This window comes from Temnothorax americanus, unplaced genomic scaffold (assembly GCF_048541705.1).
Source record: "Temnothorax americanus isolate GAGA-0224 unplaced genomic scaffold, ASM4854170v1 Scaffold10, whole genome shotgun sequence".
Lineage (NCBI taxonomy): Eukaryota > Metazoa > Arthropoda > Insecta > Hymenoptera > Formicidae > Temnothorax > Temnothorax americanus.
In genome coordinates, this window is record NW_027509231.1 from 435,383 (window position 1) to 458,373 (window position 22,991).

At 38.3% G+C, this 22,991-nt stretch overlaps 2 protein-coding genes across 3 annotated transcripts; both read left to right on the plus strand.

Annotated features, from left to right (window-relative positions):
• The first annotated feature begins 1,426 nt into the window (after positions 1-1,426).
• Nt1 (Neurotrophin 1) lies at positions 1,427-10,525 on the plus strand. Of its 2 annotated transcripts, none has more exons than XM_077412791.1 (10): positions 1,427-2,171; positions 4,568-4,726; positions 5,063-5,356; positions 6,920-7,028; positions 7,120-7,243; positions 7,784-7,942; positions 8,198-8,356; positions 8,687-9,024; positions 9,102-9,369; positions 9,647-10,525. In XM_077412791.1, the coding sequence occupies exons 1-10, from the start codon at positions 2,139-2,141 to the stop codon at positions 9,870-9,872; spliced, it is 1,869 nt and encodes a 622-aa protein (XP_077268917.1). In that variant the 5' UTR covers positions 1,427-2,138; the 3' UTR covers positions 9,873-10,525. The 2 variants fall into 2 exon arrangements, with proteins under 2 accessions (XP_077268917.1, XP_077268926.1); XM_077412800.1 differs by having other exon boundaries at positions 1,430-2,171; positions 4,568-4,705.
• A 2,095-nt stretch (positions 10,526-12,620) lies between these two features.
• On the plus strand, positions 12,621-21,912 carry LOC143901093 (uncharacterized). Its single transcript, XM_077413054.1, has 2 exons — positions 12,621-19,715; positions 20,146-21,912. Exons 1-2 carry the CDS (start codon positions 12,621-12,623, stop codon positions 20,386-20,388), a joined length of 7,338 nt encoding a protein of 2,445 aa, XP_077269180.1. The 3' UTR covers positions 20,389-21,912.
• Positions 21,913-22,991: the final 1,079 nt, after the last annotated feature.

The window sequence follows — 22,991 nt, forward strand, 5'->3', positions numbered from 1 at the left end:
CTATTTTAACAAAATTTAGATTTCACGAAAACGAGAGGATCGAAAAACTCGTTAAAAAATGCACTAATGACAATCGTAACAAATGCAAAATATATAATTAATCTGAGAAAGTGTTCTTGTACGATACGTGCTTATCTTAACGCGATCTTATCTTATTGCGCTTGTAATGTGTCTCGCGTCAAAATGGACGCAAATATTGCTATGTATGCTGTGTAAAATAACACTTTCGCCGTTTACCATTTCACGGGTATTACATAGATCACTTGATATTACAGTGTTTGGTGCGCTTTCCAAGCAATTTTATGTGACTCTAAAGTGAGAAAGTTTGCGATTTCATGGTATGCGTCTATTAGTAGTAAATGTGGTATTATACAATTTTTTTCTTAATTTAAATCTTAATAGCCGAACTATTTAATTCTGCAAATGAGACGATGTGGTTAACGCAAAACCAGTCTTGAATTAAACACTCGTCAATATAGTTTCTGAAATTATTTTTAAAAGTTGTCACGACGAGTACGTTAAGAGTGATGAAGCACATGATCGATATCCCATCGTGTAGAAAAACGACATTGGATAACTTTCTCTAAACAATCGTATACTGTTAATCGCGCTGTAAAAAAAGAACGGCAAGAGAAAATAACTATATTCGTTAATTCATTACGGCGCTTATATATATGCCGATTAATTTTTTCCACGATATGCCATTTTCTAAGCGAGATGAGTACCTAAGTGCCAGCCAAGCGTGATATTTTTATAATAATAAAAACACGTTTTCGCGAAACCGCCATGTACCTCGAGTTGAATCATGCGTGACAATTCAAATAGCTTTCGAGTAACAAGTAAAAGTGCCTATATTTTTTGTTGTCTATCGCAATTTTAACATTTTTTAAAAATAACTTTAAATGATTTTTTATTTATCACGTACTTTACCAGAATGCTACACAAGAGTCCAGGCTTAATTGATTAGAAAAATATTTAAAAAAATATACTAATATTCAAATTTTAATTTAAAATGCATACACATTAAGGAACGATTGTCCAAAATTAATGAGAAAAAACTCGGACTTTCTATCAGTATATAGGCTGCCAAAGACATTCTGTTTATAGATTTATAGAGTCACCTGCTTCACGCACGCGACAAAAAAATCGTTATGATCGATCGAGAAGAAAAACTTTCTCGACACAATAGAGTGTCACATCGAAAGTACGAGACTACGAGATCCGGAACAGCAATCACAGAAGGAACAGCGTGTTGATCATCTGTTAACCTAATGAGTATAGCGATAGTATACATGGTGTCCTATGTTCTTCTTATTTCCTTCAACTTAATTCTTTGACCAATTTAAATTCGATTTTTTAGAGAAAAATGTTTTTTTATACTTCAAGTATCTTTATATGTAACGAATGTTTAAGTAAAAAATTGATTATATTTTGTTGAGGAAGAAAATTCATTTTAAATTAAATAAAATTTAATTTATGAAATCTTCGAAAGTTTATTGCCACAAAAGTTATCGGAATTCTTAAATTGATGAGAAAATAACTAGATGGAAGAAAGTGCGATGAACCTTGAATACCGTGTATACCGTAATACAAGTGTTCGATGCTGTGTAATCTATTGACCGAGAGTAAAGCCCGCGCTCTCTCGCACGGACGGAGAGGAGGAGCTCGGCTGGCCGACTTCTTCCTTCTCTTCGGTACGACACGCTTATCCACCAACCCGACGGCGGTCCGGTTTTCTCGGTCACGGCTGCACGAGGGGGAGATCCCGTGTTCCTACATTATCCCCACGTGGACCATGCGGGGAGGCTCTTCATCTCCTACCACCTACGAGAGAGCTGATGTTTTGCGCCAGTTCAAAGAGCATATCGGCAGCAGGTGGTTTTGGCGAACGGACCTCGGCACCGAGAAGTCTCTCTAGAACGGAGATCTTTCGTATTTCGTGGTTTGATCGCAGTCAATCGTCAAAGAGGTTCCGCGAGCGCAATCTGCGCGAATACAATTGAGTGTTTAATGATATTGCTCCATGATAGTGCTGAGAGATTGATAAATAATTGCAGTGGTAGAGTGACAGTGGAATCTGTGATAATTGTAAATCAGTTCATACTGAAACTGTTGATGAGTCTTGGTGGTTCGATAGGATGAGGATAGGACAGTCGTACTGGGTGTTGTTGGTAAGATTAATTATTACTTAATTTTTGTGGCTGGTTAAAAATTTGTTGTCTCTATTCTGATCCTTTTATTGTTAACTGCTGCCAACTATCATAATTTTTAGCTTTAAGATTTTTAATATGCTTATCTAATCGCACTACATCGCAACTGTTCAAAACGAATGGACGAGGAATCTTTATAATATTTTTATGTACACAAAATATCTAAATTTTTTCTTCTTCAGTATTTAAGCTAATTATTAATGAAATAATCACGGTGCTATTATAATTTTTTTTATCAATAACCGAATTAAAAAGTAATTAAGCTGTTAATTCTTGAATCGCGCTTTCAAAGAAAGTTTTATTTCCTGTTTTTGCCGAATGAATGAAGTTCCTCATTCCTTCAGTTTACTGACCGCGTGATGCTCTCTGCGTCAATTTACCTGGTCCAAAGTGAAACAACGTTTGTCGCGACCTTGATCCAGCCGCTCGTTAAAGTAAGGAAAAGTAATAGATGCTTCGCACCTGCATTGTGGAATATCGAGTTTGCTCTCGCGCGAGAATTCTCGAAAGGCTCTTCATTAACGCGATAAATGTGAAAATTGACTTGAAATAGCCGTCATGAAATGCTTAAACGCAGTCAAGCGATTTTGTTTATTGTCGGAGAATCCATTGAATCCAATTGAATCAAGTGAAATCATCTGTTTGCCTCGACCATTATTGAGTCGTTACAGTATAAAATTACGGCATGATAGGTTTTTAATCTTAACAGGATTGTGTAAAAGAAGCATGTAAGAAGATATTATAATAAAAAAGAATCAACTAAACATAATTAAATATTATTGTCTGTATATATGTATTTTTATTTTTAGATCTAGATTCTTTATTCTAATAATGAGTGAGAGCAAGAACTAGCTCGATCCTTGACAAAAATTTAAAGATTAATTTTTCCTATCTCTCTTTCTCTTGTAATTTTCAACTTTTATAAATTTGCTTACAAATGAGCACTGTTCGACGAGCACGTATCTTCACACACATTTCACCAAATTAAAAAGAAAAATACATTTTTAATGACTGGGTAACAATCGAGGCATTCATGTTCAAGCTGAGAAATGGATTGTTTTGGGGTTGCAGGCGCATATGCTGGCATCGCGTGATGTATCGTGGTTAATGGCATTCTCATGCATGCATCCTGCATTGTTGTTCCGAGCTCGATTGCATTTTAGCGAAACTAAGTTGTCTTTATTAGAGTATCGAGAAGAGATTTCGCGTATATATGGAGCGGTTCCATTAATTGTTAGAGCGCAATAAGAAATTAATAAGCGTTAAACATAAGAATAACGATCCAATCTATTAACACTGATTAAACTTGAGCACCAATAATACTAGCCCCCATTTATTAATACGCCGGCCGGATATAAATCTACGTTCACGGCTAATGACTAGCTTTGGATATAATTATCTCTTATTTATGATAATTAACTCGTTTCGTTGAAAATAATGAAATTCGAGAATAAATTTGTCAATTACAGGTTGCCAAGAGTCAGCTTAATTGAAACTTACGGTCATTTACTTTCACTAAATCCAACTCTTGGCAAAAATGATATACGTATAAATTACATATTGAAATTGTCAGGTGAAGTCTCATATTTACCAAGTCATTGAACCTGCATAAGGGATATATATACTTTCGCGACGGGATGTTTAAGAAGCTCCCTTTTCGACGATTGCGCAGAATCGCACTGCGATCTCTTGCATCCTGCGAAAGCTCATTGCAACCACTGCGCTTCTGGTGTAACGAACGTAAACGCGCAGCCGACGTTTCTTCGGACAGACTTCCTCTTCGTAAAAAAAAAAGAAGAAGAAGAGAGATCTCTTGCGCGATAATCGGTCCACGTTCTTGGCAAACAAGAGATACGTGTAACGTAATTTACGCTTCCTTGCAGTTCACTCGCGGCTATGTATAGCGGCTTTGCACGCTCGTTACGATTGTTCTTTCCGGAAGTTGCATTTTATTGTCTCCTCGCTGAACCACGCGCGTCGTTTTCACTCGCGATTCAATTAAATCAGCGTCTCGCGCGCGACGCTCACTAATTAGCGTTATCAGGAGTTAATTAACATACTATTTAATTCGCTTATGAAAATTTATATTTTAATTCGCAACCACGATTTCCTAGCTAACGGTTAATTATAATTTACCGTATTAATAAGATTTAGATAACATCTATTTTAACACTTCTGACAATTAATTAGGCAGGTAACAACGTAATAATGCATAATGTAATCCCAGATTTATTAATACGTTGCACATAATGCTTTACAAGATGTAATTACTAAATTATCTAATAATATTATCCACAGCAATTATAAAAATTGTATATCGCAATATACGACGTGCAACTTTTTGTTTCATTTTCTAGACAGTCGTGCTACTGTCTCCAATCCATGCCGAGAAGAAGAACAATGTCAGCAATGTCGATGATGGCGAGAAAGTTCAGGAGAAGATATCGACGTCCCTCAAACTCAGTGACGAGGACGTCAAAAACAGAACGACTAAAGTACGAGAAGTAATGGCATCCGTGAGTGAGCACGTTTGCATAGAAAACTTTCGAATGACATTTATTTAATATCGCTTCTTTTATTTTTCATGAAATATAAATTGTGTAAAACATATAAGATAGAAAATCTCTATAGAAATATGAAGAAAATTTGTTACACGGGAAACCTGGCAGTTGCTGATTCAGAAATAAACCTTTATAGATATTATACTCGATTGAATAAACAGCATTATACATATTTTGGTGTATTATAAATTATTTTATTTAAATCGCCGTGAAATTAATCGATAAAATAAGATATCATTCGCAGAATACGTGTCTTATAAATAAAACTAATCTTCTTTTTGTCTTTTCTAGGCGATGCCGGAGAAGCGGGAACAAATCGGCGAGGTAATACCAAAAATACGTAGCACGTCGCCGCCGCAAAAACTGGCTACGCTAATTTCCACGAAAATATCCAATAATGACACGACCTCACCGCCACTCGAGGAAATCCAGTCTCTTGTCGGTGGCGGAAACAGAGAAAACGCGAGTAGGGAATTGATGCTACCGAGCAATATGGCCATAGCGAAGATCATATCCAACGATTCCGACTCCGATGAGAGCGAGGAGGAGGAGGATAGTGACGAGATGCCCGAAGCATTACCCGAGGTGAGTTAAAACGCGTGCAGATAAAATAATAATATTATCTTTATGTGATGCGCGCGCACGCAATGATCTATCGCTTCGACTTTTTCCCACTATCTGAAAACGGTAGAAAGTCGAGTTTGACGTGTCCACTTGTCGTAAATTTCAACGAGATTTATCCCAGCGGTTAATAAATATGTATATTTTCCCCGGCAGTCGAGTTTCTCACGGCGCGATGTCTGTAAATATCAGTTTTTATATACATGCAATCACTAATAAATTTGAGCTTTACGCAGCGATTTCTAAACTACCAAGTTCATGTCTAGATTGGTAATATCTGCCACATAAATACGATTATATAGATCGTTGATTACTTTTATGCAGATTCTAGATCGATGCATCATTTATTTTTACTTCCGACTGCGAGATTGAATCGTAATTGAAAATCCTTACATTATTTGATATTATTTTAACACATTTTAAATATATTAAAAATTATTTTATATATTTTTTTACATATTTTTAAAGTTCTATTCTATGCGAAATTTTGTATATTTTTTATAGATAAATTATTTATATAAATTTTATAAATCGATCTTATTATACGATATCAGCATACACATGTATGTTGGAAATGATTAATCTTGTAAGTGTTTTTTCTCGTAACTTTGTCGGGTATTGAATTTACCACTGGTTTGTGTCATATAGTACACTAAAAGGAAAATAAAACATTCGTCGAATCTTCATTCAGCATATGCTTAGATTGCGCCATTCTCGGATTTAGAACGGGCGCATCGTATGATTTCACTTGTATAGCGTATATAGCGGCGGCCTTTAAGCAACGCCTTTTATGCAAGTACTTTCACGTGTTCGACATATTTTATTACGACGACTCGTCGGCGTCGCAAGGACCATCATCTCTTGAATCTCGTGAGTGGTGGTGTCGCGGTTACTATACCGTCAGATATATCGCGCGGAAGAACGACTTTCCATTCCGGACATTAATTAGCGAGCGACTTGAACGGATATAGGCGGATGTTGATTTATGCTGCGTGAGAATAGATAATAAGCGGCGAGCGGTATTACAATGAATGAGCTTCTCTATAGAGAGTGATCGGAATAAGATAAAAATCTGATTTTAAGAAGCACTTCATTATTATTTCAATTGACAATATACATTCGTTTATTTCAGTAGAAAAATTCTGAAATCTAATGCAATTTCGATCTGTGGCGCTTTTATACGCATGACACATAGAGCGCACTCGGTGTAAACAATATTATTCCTCTTAAGTATACTTAAGTAAACGATCATTAAGGTCAGTGCACACGGACAATACCTATAGGCGTTTACAATTACAAAGAATATACCGCAAATTTAATGTTCGCACGCCAAGGTGCAATGTTGAATTTATCGTACCTTGTTAAAATTAATAAGTGACAAATTAGGTAATGTTTATTACATGTATATTGTTATTAATTAGTTAAAAAAGGAAGATGGAGATGGATCTTTGAAAAGATCTTTTAAATCTGATATAACGTGATAATATGATAATAAGAACTCTCATAAACACGTTGTCCGAATTACAGGCTCAAGAGCTGCGGCTAGTGAGGCCTCAGGAGCGACGGCGACCCGTGTTCGTCAAACCGTTGCGACCCGTGAGACCGTCTTTTCCGAACAGGCGGAACGTTTACACAGGTCAGTTTTTCTACGGTAATCGACAATCGTGAATTTATCGCGCCGGATAAAAGTGGCACGGGCCGAGACAGATCGTTGATGATTTCCGCAGGTTTACCGAGGCCGCCCGTCATGCGGCCGTCTAAACGGCCGAGCGAGCCGAAGAGAAGACCCACGGAAAACGAATGCACTTTCTTCACAAAGACGGTGTGTCTCGAGGCCAGCGATTATCCGCAGTGAGTCTGCCCTGAACTTTCGTTTCGGCATTGAATTAATGACGAATATTGTTACGCGGCAATTTGCATACGGCCGAGATTAAAATCTCCCGGTCCGTCTTAATTGGCATGCCGGCGGTTTTCACTTTCCGCATCTCTCTCCCCTCTTCTCGAGAGTATTATTAAAATAACGGTGACCGAATTTTGTTAAGATAAATAAAGCATTGACCGTATACGACAACACTTAATTGGTAGAGTACAGTCAAAGTATTATTACGGAATTCTGAAGATTGCTTTTTAAATTTGTTAAATTACCTTTTTGCAAATTATTTATTTGCGTTAACTGACTTATTACAGAGCTATTGCATTGAGCAATTGCAATATCAATTTGTTAGCATTTCTTGCTAAATTTCTCTAAAATTTTCATTACTTGAGTTTACATTATTATTAGTCTTTCGAATAAGTATAGCAAAATGCATAAAATAAATTTTTCACGTTGGAGAAAATATCGGTATTATTCGCTTTTGCGAAAAAGCATTCATAACGGTCTTAACTTTCTAGCGAGGCGATAATAAGAAGTTTAAGGTCCAATAAGGAAATGGTATCCGCATTGTTGACCGATTACAAGGCGCAAGACGGAAGCGCGGAAGAAAAATTGCCGAGCGCCCTACCGTTGGAGAATAAATATGAGAACAGATACGAGAGCAATGAGATTAAAAGGTATATAAAATATACCGGTGTTTTTTCTCATCTCTTGAAAACTACCAAATTTTATATTTTAACATGTTTTAATTTTAAATTTTTATTAATTTTAAATAAATAAAAAATAATGCGCGTGAATAATTTGAATCTAAAAATTATTTCCTTGCACGTTTTATATTTTAAATTTGGTTAACATAAATTATAAATAAAAGTGATAAAGAGTGATTAAGGTAAAAAATTATTTTACTACTTATTGCATATTTTTGCTTTCAGACGATTTGACAATCCCTTCGACAACGTGGAGGAGGGTTTCACTTGTCCATCAACTGTCAAATATGCTCGCCCGCAATTAGCGAGAGCTGCTTCCGGAGTATGGAAATATATAATAAATACAGGTGAACACACCCAGACGATACGACTGGAGAAATGTTCGTAAGTATATGACAACCAATACTTATTTTATTCAAAGAAGGGAGAGCAATTTATTTGGGCATTAATTATCAATTTACATAATATCCCATTTGAACAGGCTAAATGAAGGCTATCTGATCAGAGAATATTAAGAATATATATTTTGTAAATCATTATCTTAAAATATAACCTGCAGTAAAGAATTATGAAACATTAATTACGAATTAAAGTTAATGTATACATATGATTTCTCTTTATGATGATATACTAAAGAAAAAGATACGCAAAAAAGATATTTTATAATAATAAATTATTTTATTTTTAATGTATATTTTAATGTCACTTTCATAGCAATCCACAGTCAAGTTGCTCGTTTATCTCCGAAAACTATCGTTCCTCCTGCGTGCAAGTCTACAATTATCACAGACTGCTGACTTGGGACCAGAAACTGGGACTACACATGGACATATTCAAAGTTCCGACCTGCTGCAGCTGCCACGTGCACGGCTACGCCGAGATTTTCCCACCGCATCAGAAGGATCCCCCAACGAAGCCCAAGGAGACGTTTCCGGGCGCGGATTTCGCGACGATCAACGATCAGAAGGACGATTTTCAGGATCTCAACAAGCCCGTCGTCCTCAATCACATTACCAAGTACACTCCCACCTTGAACTACGATTCCATCCACGGTACTTTACTTCAGAATTATTCGCCGTATCACCCACAACATTAAACAACCTCAGTGAATCAGTCTCGTTTCCTTCAGGGTCCAGCAACAAGAAGCCGGTGCTGGAGATCAGTCCAACGAGTAGGCCCAGCTTTACCAATACTAGAACTAGACCGAAGAAGCCCCCATCGATCCCGCGGCCATACGACAAATTGCCGCAACAGCACGCGCCCAACACGCGAGCACCGGGCTACAAAGGTCCATTGACCAAGAGCAGGCCTACCCGACTCAACAGGCCACCTTTCAGACGAGAATCCACCGCCCATGAAGATTACACGGAAACTTCCCGCAACAATACGACCAACCGGTGAGTAACGTGCAACATTTTTATTTTTAATTTATCAATTCAGTATTTTCTAACATACCCCTTTTTACAAAATATTTTTTTAGAGAAATAATTGTTGTCAGATTGTAATATCTAGGTTTGATGAGAAACGTCAATTTTTATTTTAGAATTTAAGGGTAATTTTTGAAGCCGAAATTAATCTTTAAAAAATTGAAATTAAAAAATTGTAAAATTTAAATTAATCTTATGGTTGAAAATTTATTAGAATTGTCTGGAGCTTAGAAATAATCTTTTATAGATACAGTCAGCCGTACGACCAGGACGTGGATGCCACGTCGAAATTGCAGAACGGAGGCTTCGACGACGAATACCAGGAGCCGCACAGGAGAATCAATTATAACTATCACCCAATCATAGACTTTTTCAAGCCGGAGGCTTCCATGCTGCAATCCGCGGAACCGCAACTTGCCACCCAGCCGGCACCGATTCAAAGCGACAACGCGTGGAAGCCGATGATATCTTAGATCGTAGTGTTCTTTCTTCGGAGTACCTGACATCATATTTTAATAAAGATTCCAAATCGTATATTTCGTGAGATTCGCGTTTCGTACATTAATATTTACGACCGTGAGAGAGTATTATTTCCTAGAGGATTACCGCGTGTTCCGTGCGGTAACATGCTTATTGTTTACGTGCCTTTCTAAGGCTTTTTCGAGTCGAGTTCAAACAAAAGAGAAAAAGAAAGATCTGAAATTTAATTAAAATTATAAGTAAAGACTAGACTACATTTAATTTGACATTTAAATATCTTACAAGACATTTTATATTGTCATAAGAATTTAAATAATTAGTTTTTCTTCATCACTTAATTAAGTGACGCAAAGATATAGTAGGTGATACATTTTTATTTGGATATCACTTAAAAAATTCTTTGTATAGTAAAAACGAGAAGACACATCCAGAATAGATGTTAAAATATTATGGCCAAAATGGGCAGATGCAATGATCGTTTCATTTTCTTTTTGGACTTTTGGACATGTTCGTCTTGATCTAATATTTATTAATTGTTACCTCTCCCTATGAATTATTTATAAATTATGCTTAAGGAGTTTACGATATATGATTGTATTTTGTATCATCAATAAAGTATTCTTAGATTGTTCTATTTTAATCTTAACACCTATTTGTTTGACGTAGGCTGATTCAATTGTGTATTTCGTAGCCGGAAAGAGAAAGTATTCGAAATTTTATTCGTGATACAAGCAATGCCAATCGCTATTAGCATGAAATGTACACGATCACAGTTTATTTGCCGTAACTTCGATCAATGATCTGTGAATGCAATTTCACATTTCATATGTATCGGAAGTTCAAAACTTTTTCCTTTTTTCTGTACAGCACGCTGTCATGCCAGGGTGACTGAACATTTGATTTTTCACAGTGAATTGAGATTTTTATTTTGCGCAAAATCTAAAAAAGATTCTAATATGGTCCAACCGCATCTTCGTACAAATGGAGAAAATTAAATTTCTCGCAGTGTGTTTTGTAAAGACTTCTCTACAAGGTGCGTATACTAACAGAGTAGAAACAGGAAAGAATCAAATCTGTTTTATCGTTGTCATGGTTTGATTTCTATTAATCCATTCTAAAATTTACAGGAACGTGTTTGTCTAAGATTTTATAAGTCTTTTATGTTATACATAATATAAATTAAAACGCGCTGTCTATTTAAAAATTTTCAACAAAGAGACGATATATGGCATAGAACATATATTATACTGTAAATGTCGGAAAAGTGTTTTAAAAGTGAAATGACATTCTCGTTTTAAATTATATTGCGCCATTTAGACTAAAAATTGATGATGAAATAGTATCGTTTACTACAGTTGACTTGGTTTGCGCAATTGTAAAATTATTTATTATTTATTATTTATTTTAATAATTGTTTTAATATAACTTAATTATGTTTTCGGAGATAAAATACATAAAAAATGATTTTTTTATTAAGCTATATTCCGAATATAAAATAATTACAGATTAAATTAATCGTTGAATGTTATTGAATGTGTAAGAAAAGATATATATTTTAGTGTAAATAAAGTCTGATCCGGTAATTCGAGTTGTCATTATTAACACAGGTTTTTAATGTTTTCATACAAACAAAGATCGTATCGGAATTACAAATACAAAGCGAAAAAAGTCCCGTAGCTCGAGCGACACGCTTCGCGGCCCAACGCGGAAAGACACGGCACACAATCGCCGTGCCGAGACGAGTGGAGCGCAGCCGGCGAAACGAACCGTTCACAGCTGACTGAATGAAGTAAATCGCGCTATGCTGTATGTTCGTCCTGTTTGATATTCTCATGGTACATCTTTATGCCTCGTGCTTTTCATGCATTTCATCCTTCCACTTCGCGTTAATAACGGCACACTTTGCTCGATTAACGACGCGCGCGCTCCTCTTCTCGCGCATCTTTTACGAGACGAGGCGCTCGTGATTGCGCCGTAAAATTAAGGGTATGAGCGCATAGTAATTAGGATACTGTGGAGCTATACGTCGAAGTTTCTAATACGCGAACCGGAGAAGAGAGGCGTCTGGGTGAAACGGCCTGGCGAACGAATCCAATCGAGAGTGACTGAATCGTTGAACGATCGGATCTGCACGCTTCGCGGAGCAGGGTCTCTATAGTTGTTCCAACGTTTTTCACCCTACCTCGCCTTTCGCAGATGGCTGAAAAATATAAATTAGGCCATGCGGCCCGTAGCGCCGGTCAGTTTGATGAAAGACCTCGATCAAAGATGATTAGAAATCACGTCGACGGCTCGTGCGTAAAACGCGATATTCTCTCCTTTGTCGCGACGAACGCAAATTGATAAGCGTCACCTGCCGTTCATAGAATTCGCATTCTCCGCAAGCCGAGTAACGTAACAGTGTGTTTTCTTCCTCCGCTGCGAAGAGTCTGAACTGCAATTCGTTGTCATATTCGAGAAGCGAATTCGATATTCAGTGTCGTTCTATATTCGATCTTAAACTGATACAATTCGTGTTTAATATATAATATCTCTTTTCAAATATTATAATATGCAATTTTGTAATATATATTGCTAATATTTGAACTTTAACGCTAAATATTTCAATACTATTATTCAACATAATAATTGTGATAAGATGTGCGTACTGAAAAGTGTACTTTAATGACCACCGTTAATTACATATTGAACAATATTTTCTCATCTCGATAGTGCTATGAAGCGAAGAACAAGCCAGAGAAATGGAGCAACAACGAGAAGCCTATAATCTAATTGTGATTTTTCTCTGGACGATCGCCAGCATCCATGGCGTGTCATCATCAAGTCAGAATCTCTACGCAATCACCACTACGATCGACATCGGCTCCGATGTTGACAATGTTACGGATCACTCCGGGTTGCAGCCCTTGAACACTACGACATCGATCTATCAAAATTCTACAACCTATTTACCAATTTCAACGAGTGTACAAGCGGAAGAAATACTCGATTCTTCAGAAACAAATTTTCTGAATCGATTCGCGCGGCCATCTTATCAGTATAACGAACACACGGATGACAACGACTCAGAAGAGTCTCCAGACCATGATATACCATATTCGGAACATGAAGAGGCTAGAGACGTGCCTACTCAACCAAAATACGTAGCTCCTGGAATCTGGGCGAAGCCGCCGCCTGAAAAAGGCATCCCTCTCGACTTCGTGCCGACGAAGCTGCACGCTCAAGTTCGAGGTAGCCACGTTGTGAAGAGATTGCCACAGCAACAGGCGATCGAAAGCGCGGAGACGGACGAAGAGAGGCGTAACGCGGCCAGATTGAAGGAGGTCGTCACCAATTCGAAGGTTAATACGGTCTACACCGAAGAGGGATACGAGGATTCGGCGTACGACCACGCGGGACACGTCAGGGACGCCGATTTTCACGAAGGATACGCACGCAAGCTTCACGATCGAAAGAAAAGCGGAGCAAATTCTTCAAGCGATAAGAAGAATAAAGGGAAAAACAAGAACTTAGTGCCCGATGAATTCGAGGAATATGAGGAAGACTATGAAGATCATTTGCAGGAAAATAGAAAGTTTGAGGGTACAGATGATAAAGATAATCTGATAGGACACGACAGGAATAGCTTGGAAGGATCTGAAATAGATCCCAAATTCGTTGCTGAGAATAATATCCAGAAACTGGAAGAGGACATAGAGAAAGATGCTGAAGAGGCCGAGAGAAGTTCGAAAGTATATCAAAATGCACAAGAATCGAAACTTCGCAACGATATCAAGGTTGATAGTTCGGAATTAGAGGAATCTCAGGTTAAAGATAATTTAAAACACGAGAATAAAGCTGTCAAGACAAAGAAGAAACAATCCAAGTTGCAAAATGGAAAAAATGATGATGTAAGTAAAAGAACAAAGCCATCGAAACGCAAATGGAAACAAAAGAAGCTCCAGCCTGAGAATTACGAGACGACCGTGCTTCCATTCGAAAAAGCAAGTTCAATTGATGTTGAAACGCCTGCAACAAATTCTCCGAACTCGCAGATATACTCCATTGACGAGACGACCCTACGCTACGTCGCTCCGATTACAACAGCTTCGTTCCAACAAGACGAGCCGACGACACCTAGTTACAGTCAGCTCTTCTGGGATTACTTCAAGGCGAGGCAAGGTCCATCGATCACCGAGTCGTCCACGCTAGTATCGAACTCGACAACCATGAATCCGCAACAGGAAGAGCGAACGCCGATCGCAGTCGCGATCATTGACGGTCACGGTCCGTATCTTTTAGTGACGAAGGAGGAGACCGTGACGTCGCCCTCGACATTCCTCGATCCGCGCAGCTTCCGTTCGCGAAATTTGTTCTCCGATCCGGTTGAATTCGATCCAACCTCCGCTCAAACGCACAGTCGTCATCTACTTGGACAAAACGATGGTGTCGACTACGTCAACAATGTGATAACTACATCCACAGTTGCGACGTTCACCAGCGTGCCATCGTTAAGACCTGAAGGCGTAGAATACTCATCTTCGACTACTCTTCTTGACGCTACTGTGTCCAGTAGCACTCCAGCCGTAATGACAATCAATTTCACTCAGGAAGCTTACGCGCGAATAACCGATTACCATGTAAACCCTTTCCTCGGCCCTGTTCTCGACAATAGCAACATTGCCGTTGCCAGAAATAAGCTCAAATATAAGGTTCTGGCTCCTGCAAAACCGTCTCGCGATAAGAAACCTGTGAAATCCGTCACTCAGTCACCTGATCAACAAATTCCATCATCTTCCAAAGAAGAAAATGATAACAAGAAAATTCGCGATGGCCTGAACGCAAAGTACAATAAGATGCTGAGTTACATTAAGAATAAGCAAGAAACCCAGTCTCTCCCGAAGGAGAAAAAGATCTTTTTTCCAGAAGATCTTACCCCGAGAAGGCTGCCGGTTCAACGAGCCGCTTATTCGATCATCTTAACGGATCATCCTTCGGCGATAAATCGTTCGACCGTGTCCACCGAAAGTGTATCGTCTCCGGAAGCTAACTGGAGAAGCAAATTGCAAAATCAACATCGTTCTCAACCGGTTAAATTACCGTATCGTTTCGATTCCTTCGCCCACGTTCAGCCGGCGTATCCAATCTATCGTAAAAATTCATTTCCGACCACGAAACTATTGCCACCGCCGCTACCATTGGCGAGTAATTACGCCAATTACCGTGGCAATAAGCAGAATGACAATCATCATTCTCATCTCGGTGGAAAACAGCATCAACGGCGAGATAACCCGTTTAAATATTTCCCTTTAAATCCCGAAGCGAGTTGGAGAACGCGATCCCGGAGAAAAAGATCCGACGAAGGTGAATTTCGTGACGGCGGTAGTAACGCTACGGATATTGATGTGAAAGCAGCGGCAAACAATGGTATGACTAATGACGATAAATTGGCGCAACAAGGTAAAACTTCGTTTGATAGGGTAATTGATAGATCGGAAGGAAAGTTGTCGAGTCCGAGAGTAATCGATACATTGACCGATGTTCCAGACGCTATAAAACTCGTATTCCCCGCGAGATCGAGAGGAGACGAGAGCGGAACATCCAGGAACAAAAATAGCACTGTCGCTAACGGTGAAAGGAAGAATGTCGAAGACGCGAGAGAAACGATAATCGACACTTCAAACATAGATAAGAAAGTACCAATATTCATCCAATCGGCAAAGCAAAATGAGCGAATAAACGATACGGATGTTGTAGAATTGGCAAAAAAGAAAAGAAACGTCAAAAGTGAAACGCATTTGATAAAAAACTTGCAGGACAAAGTAAATGAAAAAAATCACGAAGAACTATTGAACGAGTCTCCGAAAATCAGCGGTGACGTCATCGATCAAGAGATTGCCGCGCGTTTTAACGAGAATGATAACGAGACTTCACCGAAGAAAAATAAAAAAGTCGAAGTTGAAGTTCCCAGCTTCGATTACGTCGAAGAACTTGTTGAAGATGATCATATAAAATCTCCGACGACGACGGAAGCCGCTATAGATTTGAAGAAGTATCCTTTTTATAACAACGAGGATTTACCCAGCGCGTCCGCGTTGAAATACGTCGTCGATCCCGGGATAATACCACGGAAGACCTCACGCGGAATGGAATTCTACGATTCTCGAAACGCTTACAAGCAATGCGACGAGGTGGAGCCCAATCTGGACAAAGTGCTATCCGAGAAAGAGAAGCCGGATCCCGAACGAGGTCCGCCAGAGGATCTACCGCGTCTTCATGGTCTTGGAGACAAACTGAATTGCTTCAAGGCCAAGTACTTCGACGAGAATCCCTTCGACAATCCATTGTTCGCCGAGAAACTGGTCGAGGAACCGACTCCGCCGACAGAATTAAATCCCACAAAGTTCGCCTCAAAGATCATGGTACTTCCCGAAGAGAACGATGAGTACGTCGTGCCTCAAGTTTCGAAAAAACCGGAACGCAACAGTCGCCAACAGTGGCGAAACAGAATTCATCCGTACGAGACCCTTGAATCGATACGCGTCAATTACAAACACGATCCGCAAACCGGAAGAGGAAGGAACGCGCATTTTCACACTGTGCGCGGCACGAGGCTGTCCAACATTATGCGCAGAATGAAAAATCGAAAGTCTAAGCCAAAAATCTCCACCACTACGCCGTCACCGAAGTATCAAACCGATTCCTATCAGAACCAGGTATACGAAGACGTGATGGGTAACATTAGAAACATGAAAAACGCTTACCAGGTCTACGAGATGACGACCTTGCCGCCGTCCACGCAGGTTCTAATGACTGCGGGCAGCGAAAACACGTTAAAAATTGCGGAGGACACGTCGAAGGAAAAAAGTACGTCGAAGCCGGACGTTACTGACATTACTGACGTTGTGAATAATACGAAATCATCGGAGATCAGAGGATTGGTACCTCCTCCGAAGTATTTAATCCACCGACAGATTTACAGAAAGCCTAGACCTTTGGCTAAGAACAGAGTGTCTCTTATAAGATCTCCGACCTTTCCTCGAATCATCGCTCATCATCGTACTATCAAGATAAACAAGCGTAGCACGACAGATGATATCGCGAAGAATTCTTCTGAAACTACGATTAATGATAATAAAAATACAACAGTTAATGGATCTATAGAAGTCGAAAATGCTGTTGGAAATGATACGTTGATAGTAAAGTTGATGGAAAAAGCAGCGAACAAAATAAATGTAACGACCGAACCGTTGGATTTGAAAATCGAAGAGAGTAGACCAATTAGCGTGCAAGATCGCAGTTTGTCCACGATCCTGAAGATTAATGGTAAGAAGAAACGAAGAAACTCAACGAGCAGCGACCTGAAGAGTGAACCTCAGAAAATCGTCTACACGATCAGAGATCGAATTAAGTACTCGAAGCCCAAGTGGGACACGAGAGGATTCGGAAAGTTTACTAGGAGTTCGAAGACGGTGGATGAAGATAGCAGGCGAAAGGAGCCCCGATATAATCGCATCGAAAGAACGAAGAGACCAGTCAATGGTCGGCAGAACAATTCTACGATAATCAATTCAACTGAGAGCATTTCAAGAATCGAAAGTGCAATGTCATTAATAGAAGATAGAGAAAGTGGTACAACCGAGGTTTATCACGCAGAAGAATCCGCTGTACAACAAATGATTTTTAATAAAAAGGACGACCATCCAGAAGTAGAAAAGATCGAAAACAGCGATACGGAATTTGAAGAAAAATTCTTCGAGGAGGACGAGGAGAAAAGTACGACCAACACATATCAAGTTCACGAGAATGTCGAAGAGAACGGTTCCACGAAGAATCCTCGGAGCTTGAAGGAAGTCCAGAATTTGCGACGGTACTCGGAGTCTGATCCACCGGGATACGCGGAAACATTTTCCGAGGAAGCGACAACGCCATCGAGCAAGTATCGGGCAAACATGAATGACGAATCTGAAAACAGCGAAGAGAAACAGGAGGAAGAAACTGATTATCCCGGAAATGTGGCAAATCCATGGGATAATAATTCTTCCGAGAAAATTGAAGAACAGGTTGAAACGCCGACGAAATTATTCTCAGAAAACAACGATTCCGAGGAACTTTCATCGAAGGAAGAGAAAAGTTCGAACAAGAACCAGACATTTTTTACATATCCGAGGCGGCCGTCGTTGATTGAAAACGACGAGAATGACGAACACTCCGAGACGACGACATTCTATAAACCTTTCCCATTTTCAAGATATAAGTCAAAGCTTGAAAACGAAAGTGAGGAGAACAGTCCCGAGGAGGAGAGAGAGGAAACGAGCGAAGATTACGTATTTCCTTGGCATGCCGACAAAAAAAATAAAGAAGACAAATACAAATGGCTGCATCATCTTGACAGATACGAATATCCTTGGGAAAGGAGAGATAGATTGGCAAGAGAACGAAAGAAAGCCAGGGCGCGGTTTTTCGACGATGAAGACGAAGAAGAATCCGAATCCAGGAGATATGAAAGACCCACTTATCCTTGGAGTACCACTTATCCTTGGGAAAAGTATAATGTTCCTTCCAAAACTTACAGGGTGAATACTAGACGCGATATTTCGCGCAGGAATATTGATGACAGCCAAGAATCTAGTACCGAGCACGTGCCGACCGTGCCGTTTTTTAAATACAGCAGCAGATACAGTTCCAGCGGCGCAAAGCCGTCCAGCGCGCGTGAAATCAGCAGATCCATCACAAAGTTTCTGGAGGAAGACGATGAAACCGAAAGAAAAACTTCAAAAGAGATCGAAAATCACTCGCCTTCGTTCGGGCGGAAATCATCGTCGTCTTCGAGTAGAGGAATGCTCGTGCCCGAAGATATCACGCAGCCGCCGAGAAGAAAGAAAGTAAGAAGAAAAATCTCTCAAGTTGACAAGAACGTGACAAATAATTCGCATTTTGATTCGAAAAAACTCGGGAGCGAAGAAATTATTAATGAAAAAAAGGAAGAAGAACCTGTGAAATATCTGAAATTAAACAAAGGTGATTTAGATGACCCAAAATTGTTGACAGAAGTAACGAGCAGCCAGCAGAGTCAGTTATCTAATGGAATGAAGGAAGTTCCTTCCGCGACTGAACAACGTAAAAAACGCCGACGCAGGATATCGAAGAGCAACTTTACGATTTCCCTCGATAATGAATCTGCCGAGTCTGTTACTAAGCCCACCAAATATCGACGTAGAAAATCTGAAGCTTCGACAACAACGTCGCCTTCGGCGAGCATCGATTTTGGCTCGAAAAAATCAGCTTTTATACCCATTCGAAAAAGATATTCAAAGAAAGACGAGACGACAAATGGATCGGATTTTGCTGATAAGACTTCAGCAGCTAAAACAACCAAAGCTGATAACTTTCAGGTAGAAACTTCGACTCCGAAAACACGAACGGTCGAGCATCGATCGAGAGTCTCGAAAGAGAAAATCGTTACGAAGACCACTTATCCAAACAAAACAGAGAGCTTCGATTCTATGAAGACGAGTATGATATCTGCTCGAAAAGAGCCGGTGAAGAGAATCAAAGTGAGACGCGAAAAGATTAATAATAATCGGGGTGATAATAATAAAGATTCAGATAATAAAAAAGAATTAATAAAGCCAGAGGACAAGGAAGAAAATTATGAAGTTAAGTTTGTTAATGGAGATGAGATTAAAAAATCAGTGATATTAGACAAACCTCGGGATAAAAGTGGAGATAATGTTTTCGGACGTTTTGGGATGAAAAAAGAGGAAGTTAAGAAGATAAATGATTTTGGCACTTACGACGGGATTGTTAACGATGAGAATGATAATGACGGCAGTGGCTTTGGGATACCTTCAGAAGTAAGTTTGTCACCGCACGACAGGACGGTTCAGCTGGCCGAATATGGCTCCAGACATATGATGTCCTCTATGTCTTGGATTTCAAAAAATTACGATTACTAAGGCACGAATTTTTTCTTATATTTTTTCGGACAATGCATTTTATTTAAATTAAGAACGGACAAGAACGAAGAATATTAGCATTACAATACAAAATATATTAGAACTTTAGAAACGTGAGATCAAGTTATTTATCTATAATCTGTAAAATATATAATACAAAAATAATGTCTCATACAAATATCGTGTTTTAAGCGCGAAGTAATATCATTTATAATGTCATAAATTAAGTATGAAATGACTTAAATTAAAATTGACTATATGAATACATGTATAATTATACGTCCAATAAACTCATTCAGAGTTCATTCATGAAAGTTTGTGGTTTCAGATCTACGCAACACGCAGCTTAATACAGAATATTCCACCGAATCGAGAAAGAAATCGAGCCAACGAACGAACTGAGAGTGTATCGAATAGGAGAACCGAAGACTGGAAGAAGCGAAATAACAGCAAAGAGGCAAACGAAAAAGAAAAGAAGAAAGACGTGGAACAAAAGCGGAAGCCGTTATTACAGGCCAAGTTTATAAAAGATCCAGAGCATAGGCTCTACTATTACGTAGAGCGTAAATAATTGGAGCCGACGTATTTTTCGTTTAATTATATAAACAACAAGAGAGAGACATTTCTTATTTCCATCATAAAATCATAAATTGATATACGAAGTTTATTTAAAAATTTGTTGATAACTATACATTTTGACTCTTTATTTTATATTTCTTTTTATTTTATAATAAATAATAATGTACAAGTAAATTCGGTCATATTTATCAGGAAATTAAAAATTGTCATAAACGCACCAAAAAATTGATTATAAATAAAACAAGCATTTTTATAAATTTTAAAATGTTTGCAAAAGAAGACGCGGCCGCAAAGGTAACTTTGAACAATTGCACTCGAGTTTGTTTGAATACGCACAATATTCTTAATGTTTGCAGTAGTTGCCGTAGCATATTTTAGTTAATTAATCTTTGTTTTAGAGAAAGCGCATTTTAGACGCGGATGATTAAGCGCGATCCAATCGAGGGTGTTGTAATAGTTTCTTCCGACCTCTAATTACGTTGTTGTATATAGCCTAGAATACTTTTGTTAAATAAATGTTACAGAGGGGGATTGCATAATGCCTCACTCGAAAGCGTCACCGTATCCGTTTTTTTCGACAGCGCAAAATTGTTGCGCGGCCTACGCGCGCGCGAAGAAATCGTGCGAAACACCGGAGAAATTATATCTCCTGTCGCTTGGCGAAACAAAAAGAAACCTCGTTAAGAGTTGAAATTTTCACAATGCGCCGGCAATAATCGCTATCTTTTTTTACCTGACCGGTAACATGATTCGTCAACTTTCGCGAACTTTGAGCTGATAATTTCAACATTAAAATTTTTTCCACGGAAGGTATATAATTAATTATACAATGATACAAACGTGGACATTCGTGTGATGTGATATTATTATACGCAATATTTTATACGCAGAACAGAAGAGAAAGCCAATAATTTTGAATCTTTTTCGTGATAATTTCCAACAATTATTTTATCTCTATATATAATATATTGATCTTAATTATAGCGGTACAATAATTTAGTTTATGTTTAGATATATCGTTGCATCTTTAACAGTACAGTGCTTTAAGAACTTATTTAACAAAACTGTTTTCTCTCATTTTAAAAACTCTTTTAATCGAGCATTGTATCAATTATTTCTATACGTAATTATAATAGTTGCTGGATGATTAAACGCGTTTTTTATTAAATTGATATTTTTGGTTGCTTTCTCTTCTATAATTATAATACTTTGTCAGCAATATTTATCATCATAACAATCACTGCGATTCGTGAGTCTGCTGGATTGTTAACTGTGTTATACGTAATCGCAAACCGTCTTTGAAGAGCGGATACCCTTGATCTATTTTTCATCGCATGAGCGCGATAATCTTTTCGTGCAGCTTAATAAGCGACATATTGATAATAACACTGTTATCTGTCTGCAGCTATTAACGAGGGAAACTCAGGATAATTATGTCAGAGGAGAAGCCTGAGTGTGAGGCCTCTACATTATTGTACAAATTGATTTGTTTTTATGGGATAAAATTTTAATTAACACTCGAAATATAACAATTAATTTAATATAATATATATATATATATATATATATATATATATATATATATAACTAAATAAATGCGAAGTCAAGTTTAGCCAAAATGCATTTGATCGCATGATATTCAATAAAAGCAGAACAGCATTATAAAAAGAAAACATTGCTTTTTCATTTTCCTCGTAATTATTGTTAGATAATTGTTAAATCGTACATTATCAAACGAACGAAACCACGCTATTCTATTCTTCGCGTAGTATAAAAAAAAGTAGATTCCATTTAATATTTCTAAAAAGATATAATTTATAATTTTCTATTTCAATGTTGCCAATAGTATACGCGACAGAAATCCACGAACGTACCGAATTTACCTTAAAATACACGAGATACATATTAAACGCACACACCGTACATTATTATTTGTTTTGTAAGTTTAAATATTTCGTTGCGTGTGACGTAGTAACTGTTCACGCATTGTTTACTCGCGGCGCGGCAGGTAGACTTGCCGCGTCATTCTTACGGCGACGCTCGAGCGAAGGGGTAGCATCGCAAGCCACGCGCGATCAGTGTTCTGCCATAATTAATTAATACATTAGATTAAAATATTTGATATATGTTTTACGATATTAAATATTTCGTACTATAGTGACGAACGTGCTGGCATACTAAACTCGATACTCATTTTCGCAGTATAAAGTTATCGCGCATGGTTTCTCGCCGGTGATAAATCCCCAAACCACTTTAAAATACGCCGGAGAGGCCCAGTAGTTTGAAGACCGAAAGGAAAAACCGAAAGACGGGGAAAGCAACTGTATATACGTTTATCGTACTGTTAACACGTCCACGTGTCGTTGTCTCCAATGCGTGACTTTAAATCGCGCCCGATCGTATAAGCGGTTCCTCACGTCGCATTTTCGGGAACACAAAATATCGTGCAATCGTAATTATTAGCGTTATCCTATAAATTCTTCGAAAATGCCGTACCAAATGTTGCGTGAAATTGTCTTTCTTTTACGGGCGATAATTGATGTCTTTATAACAACGGCGCTTTATGTACTTGCATTCGGTATTTATTTTTTGTGT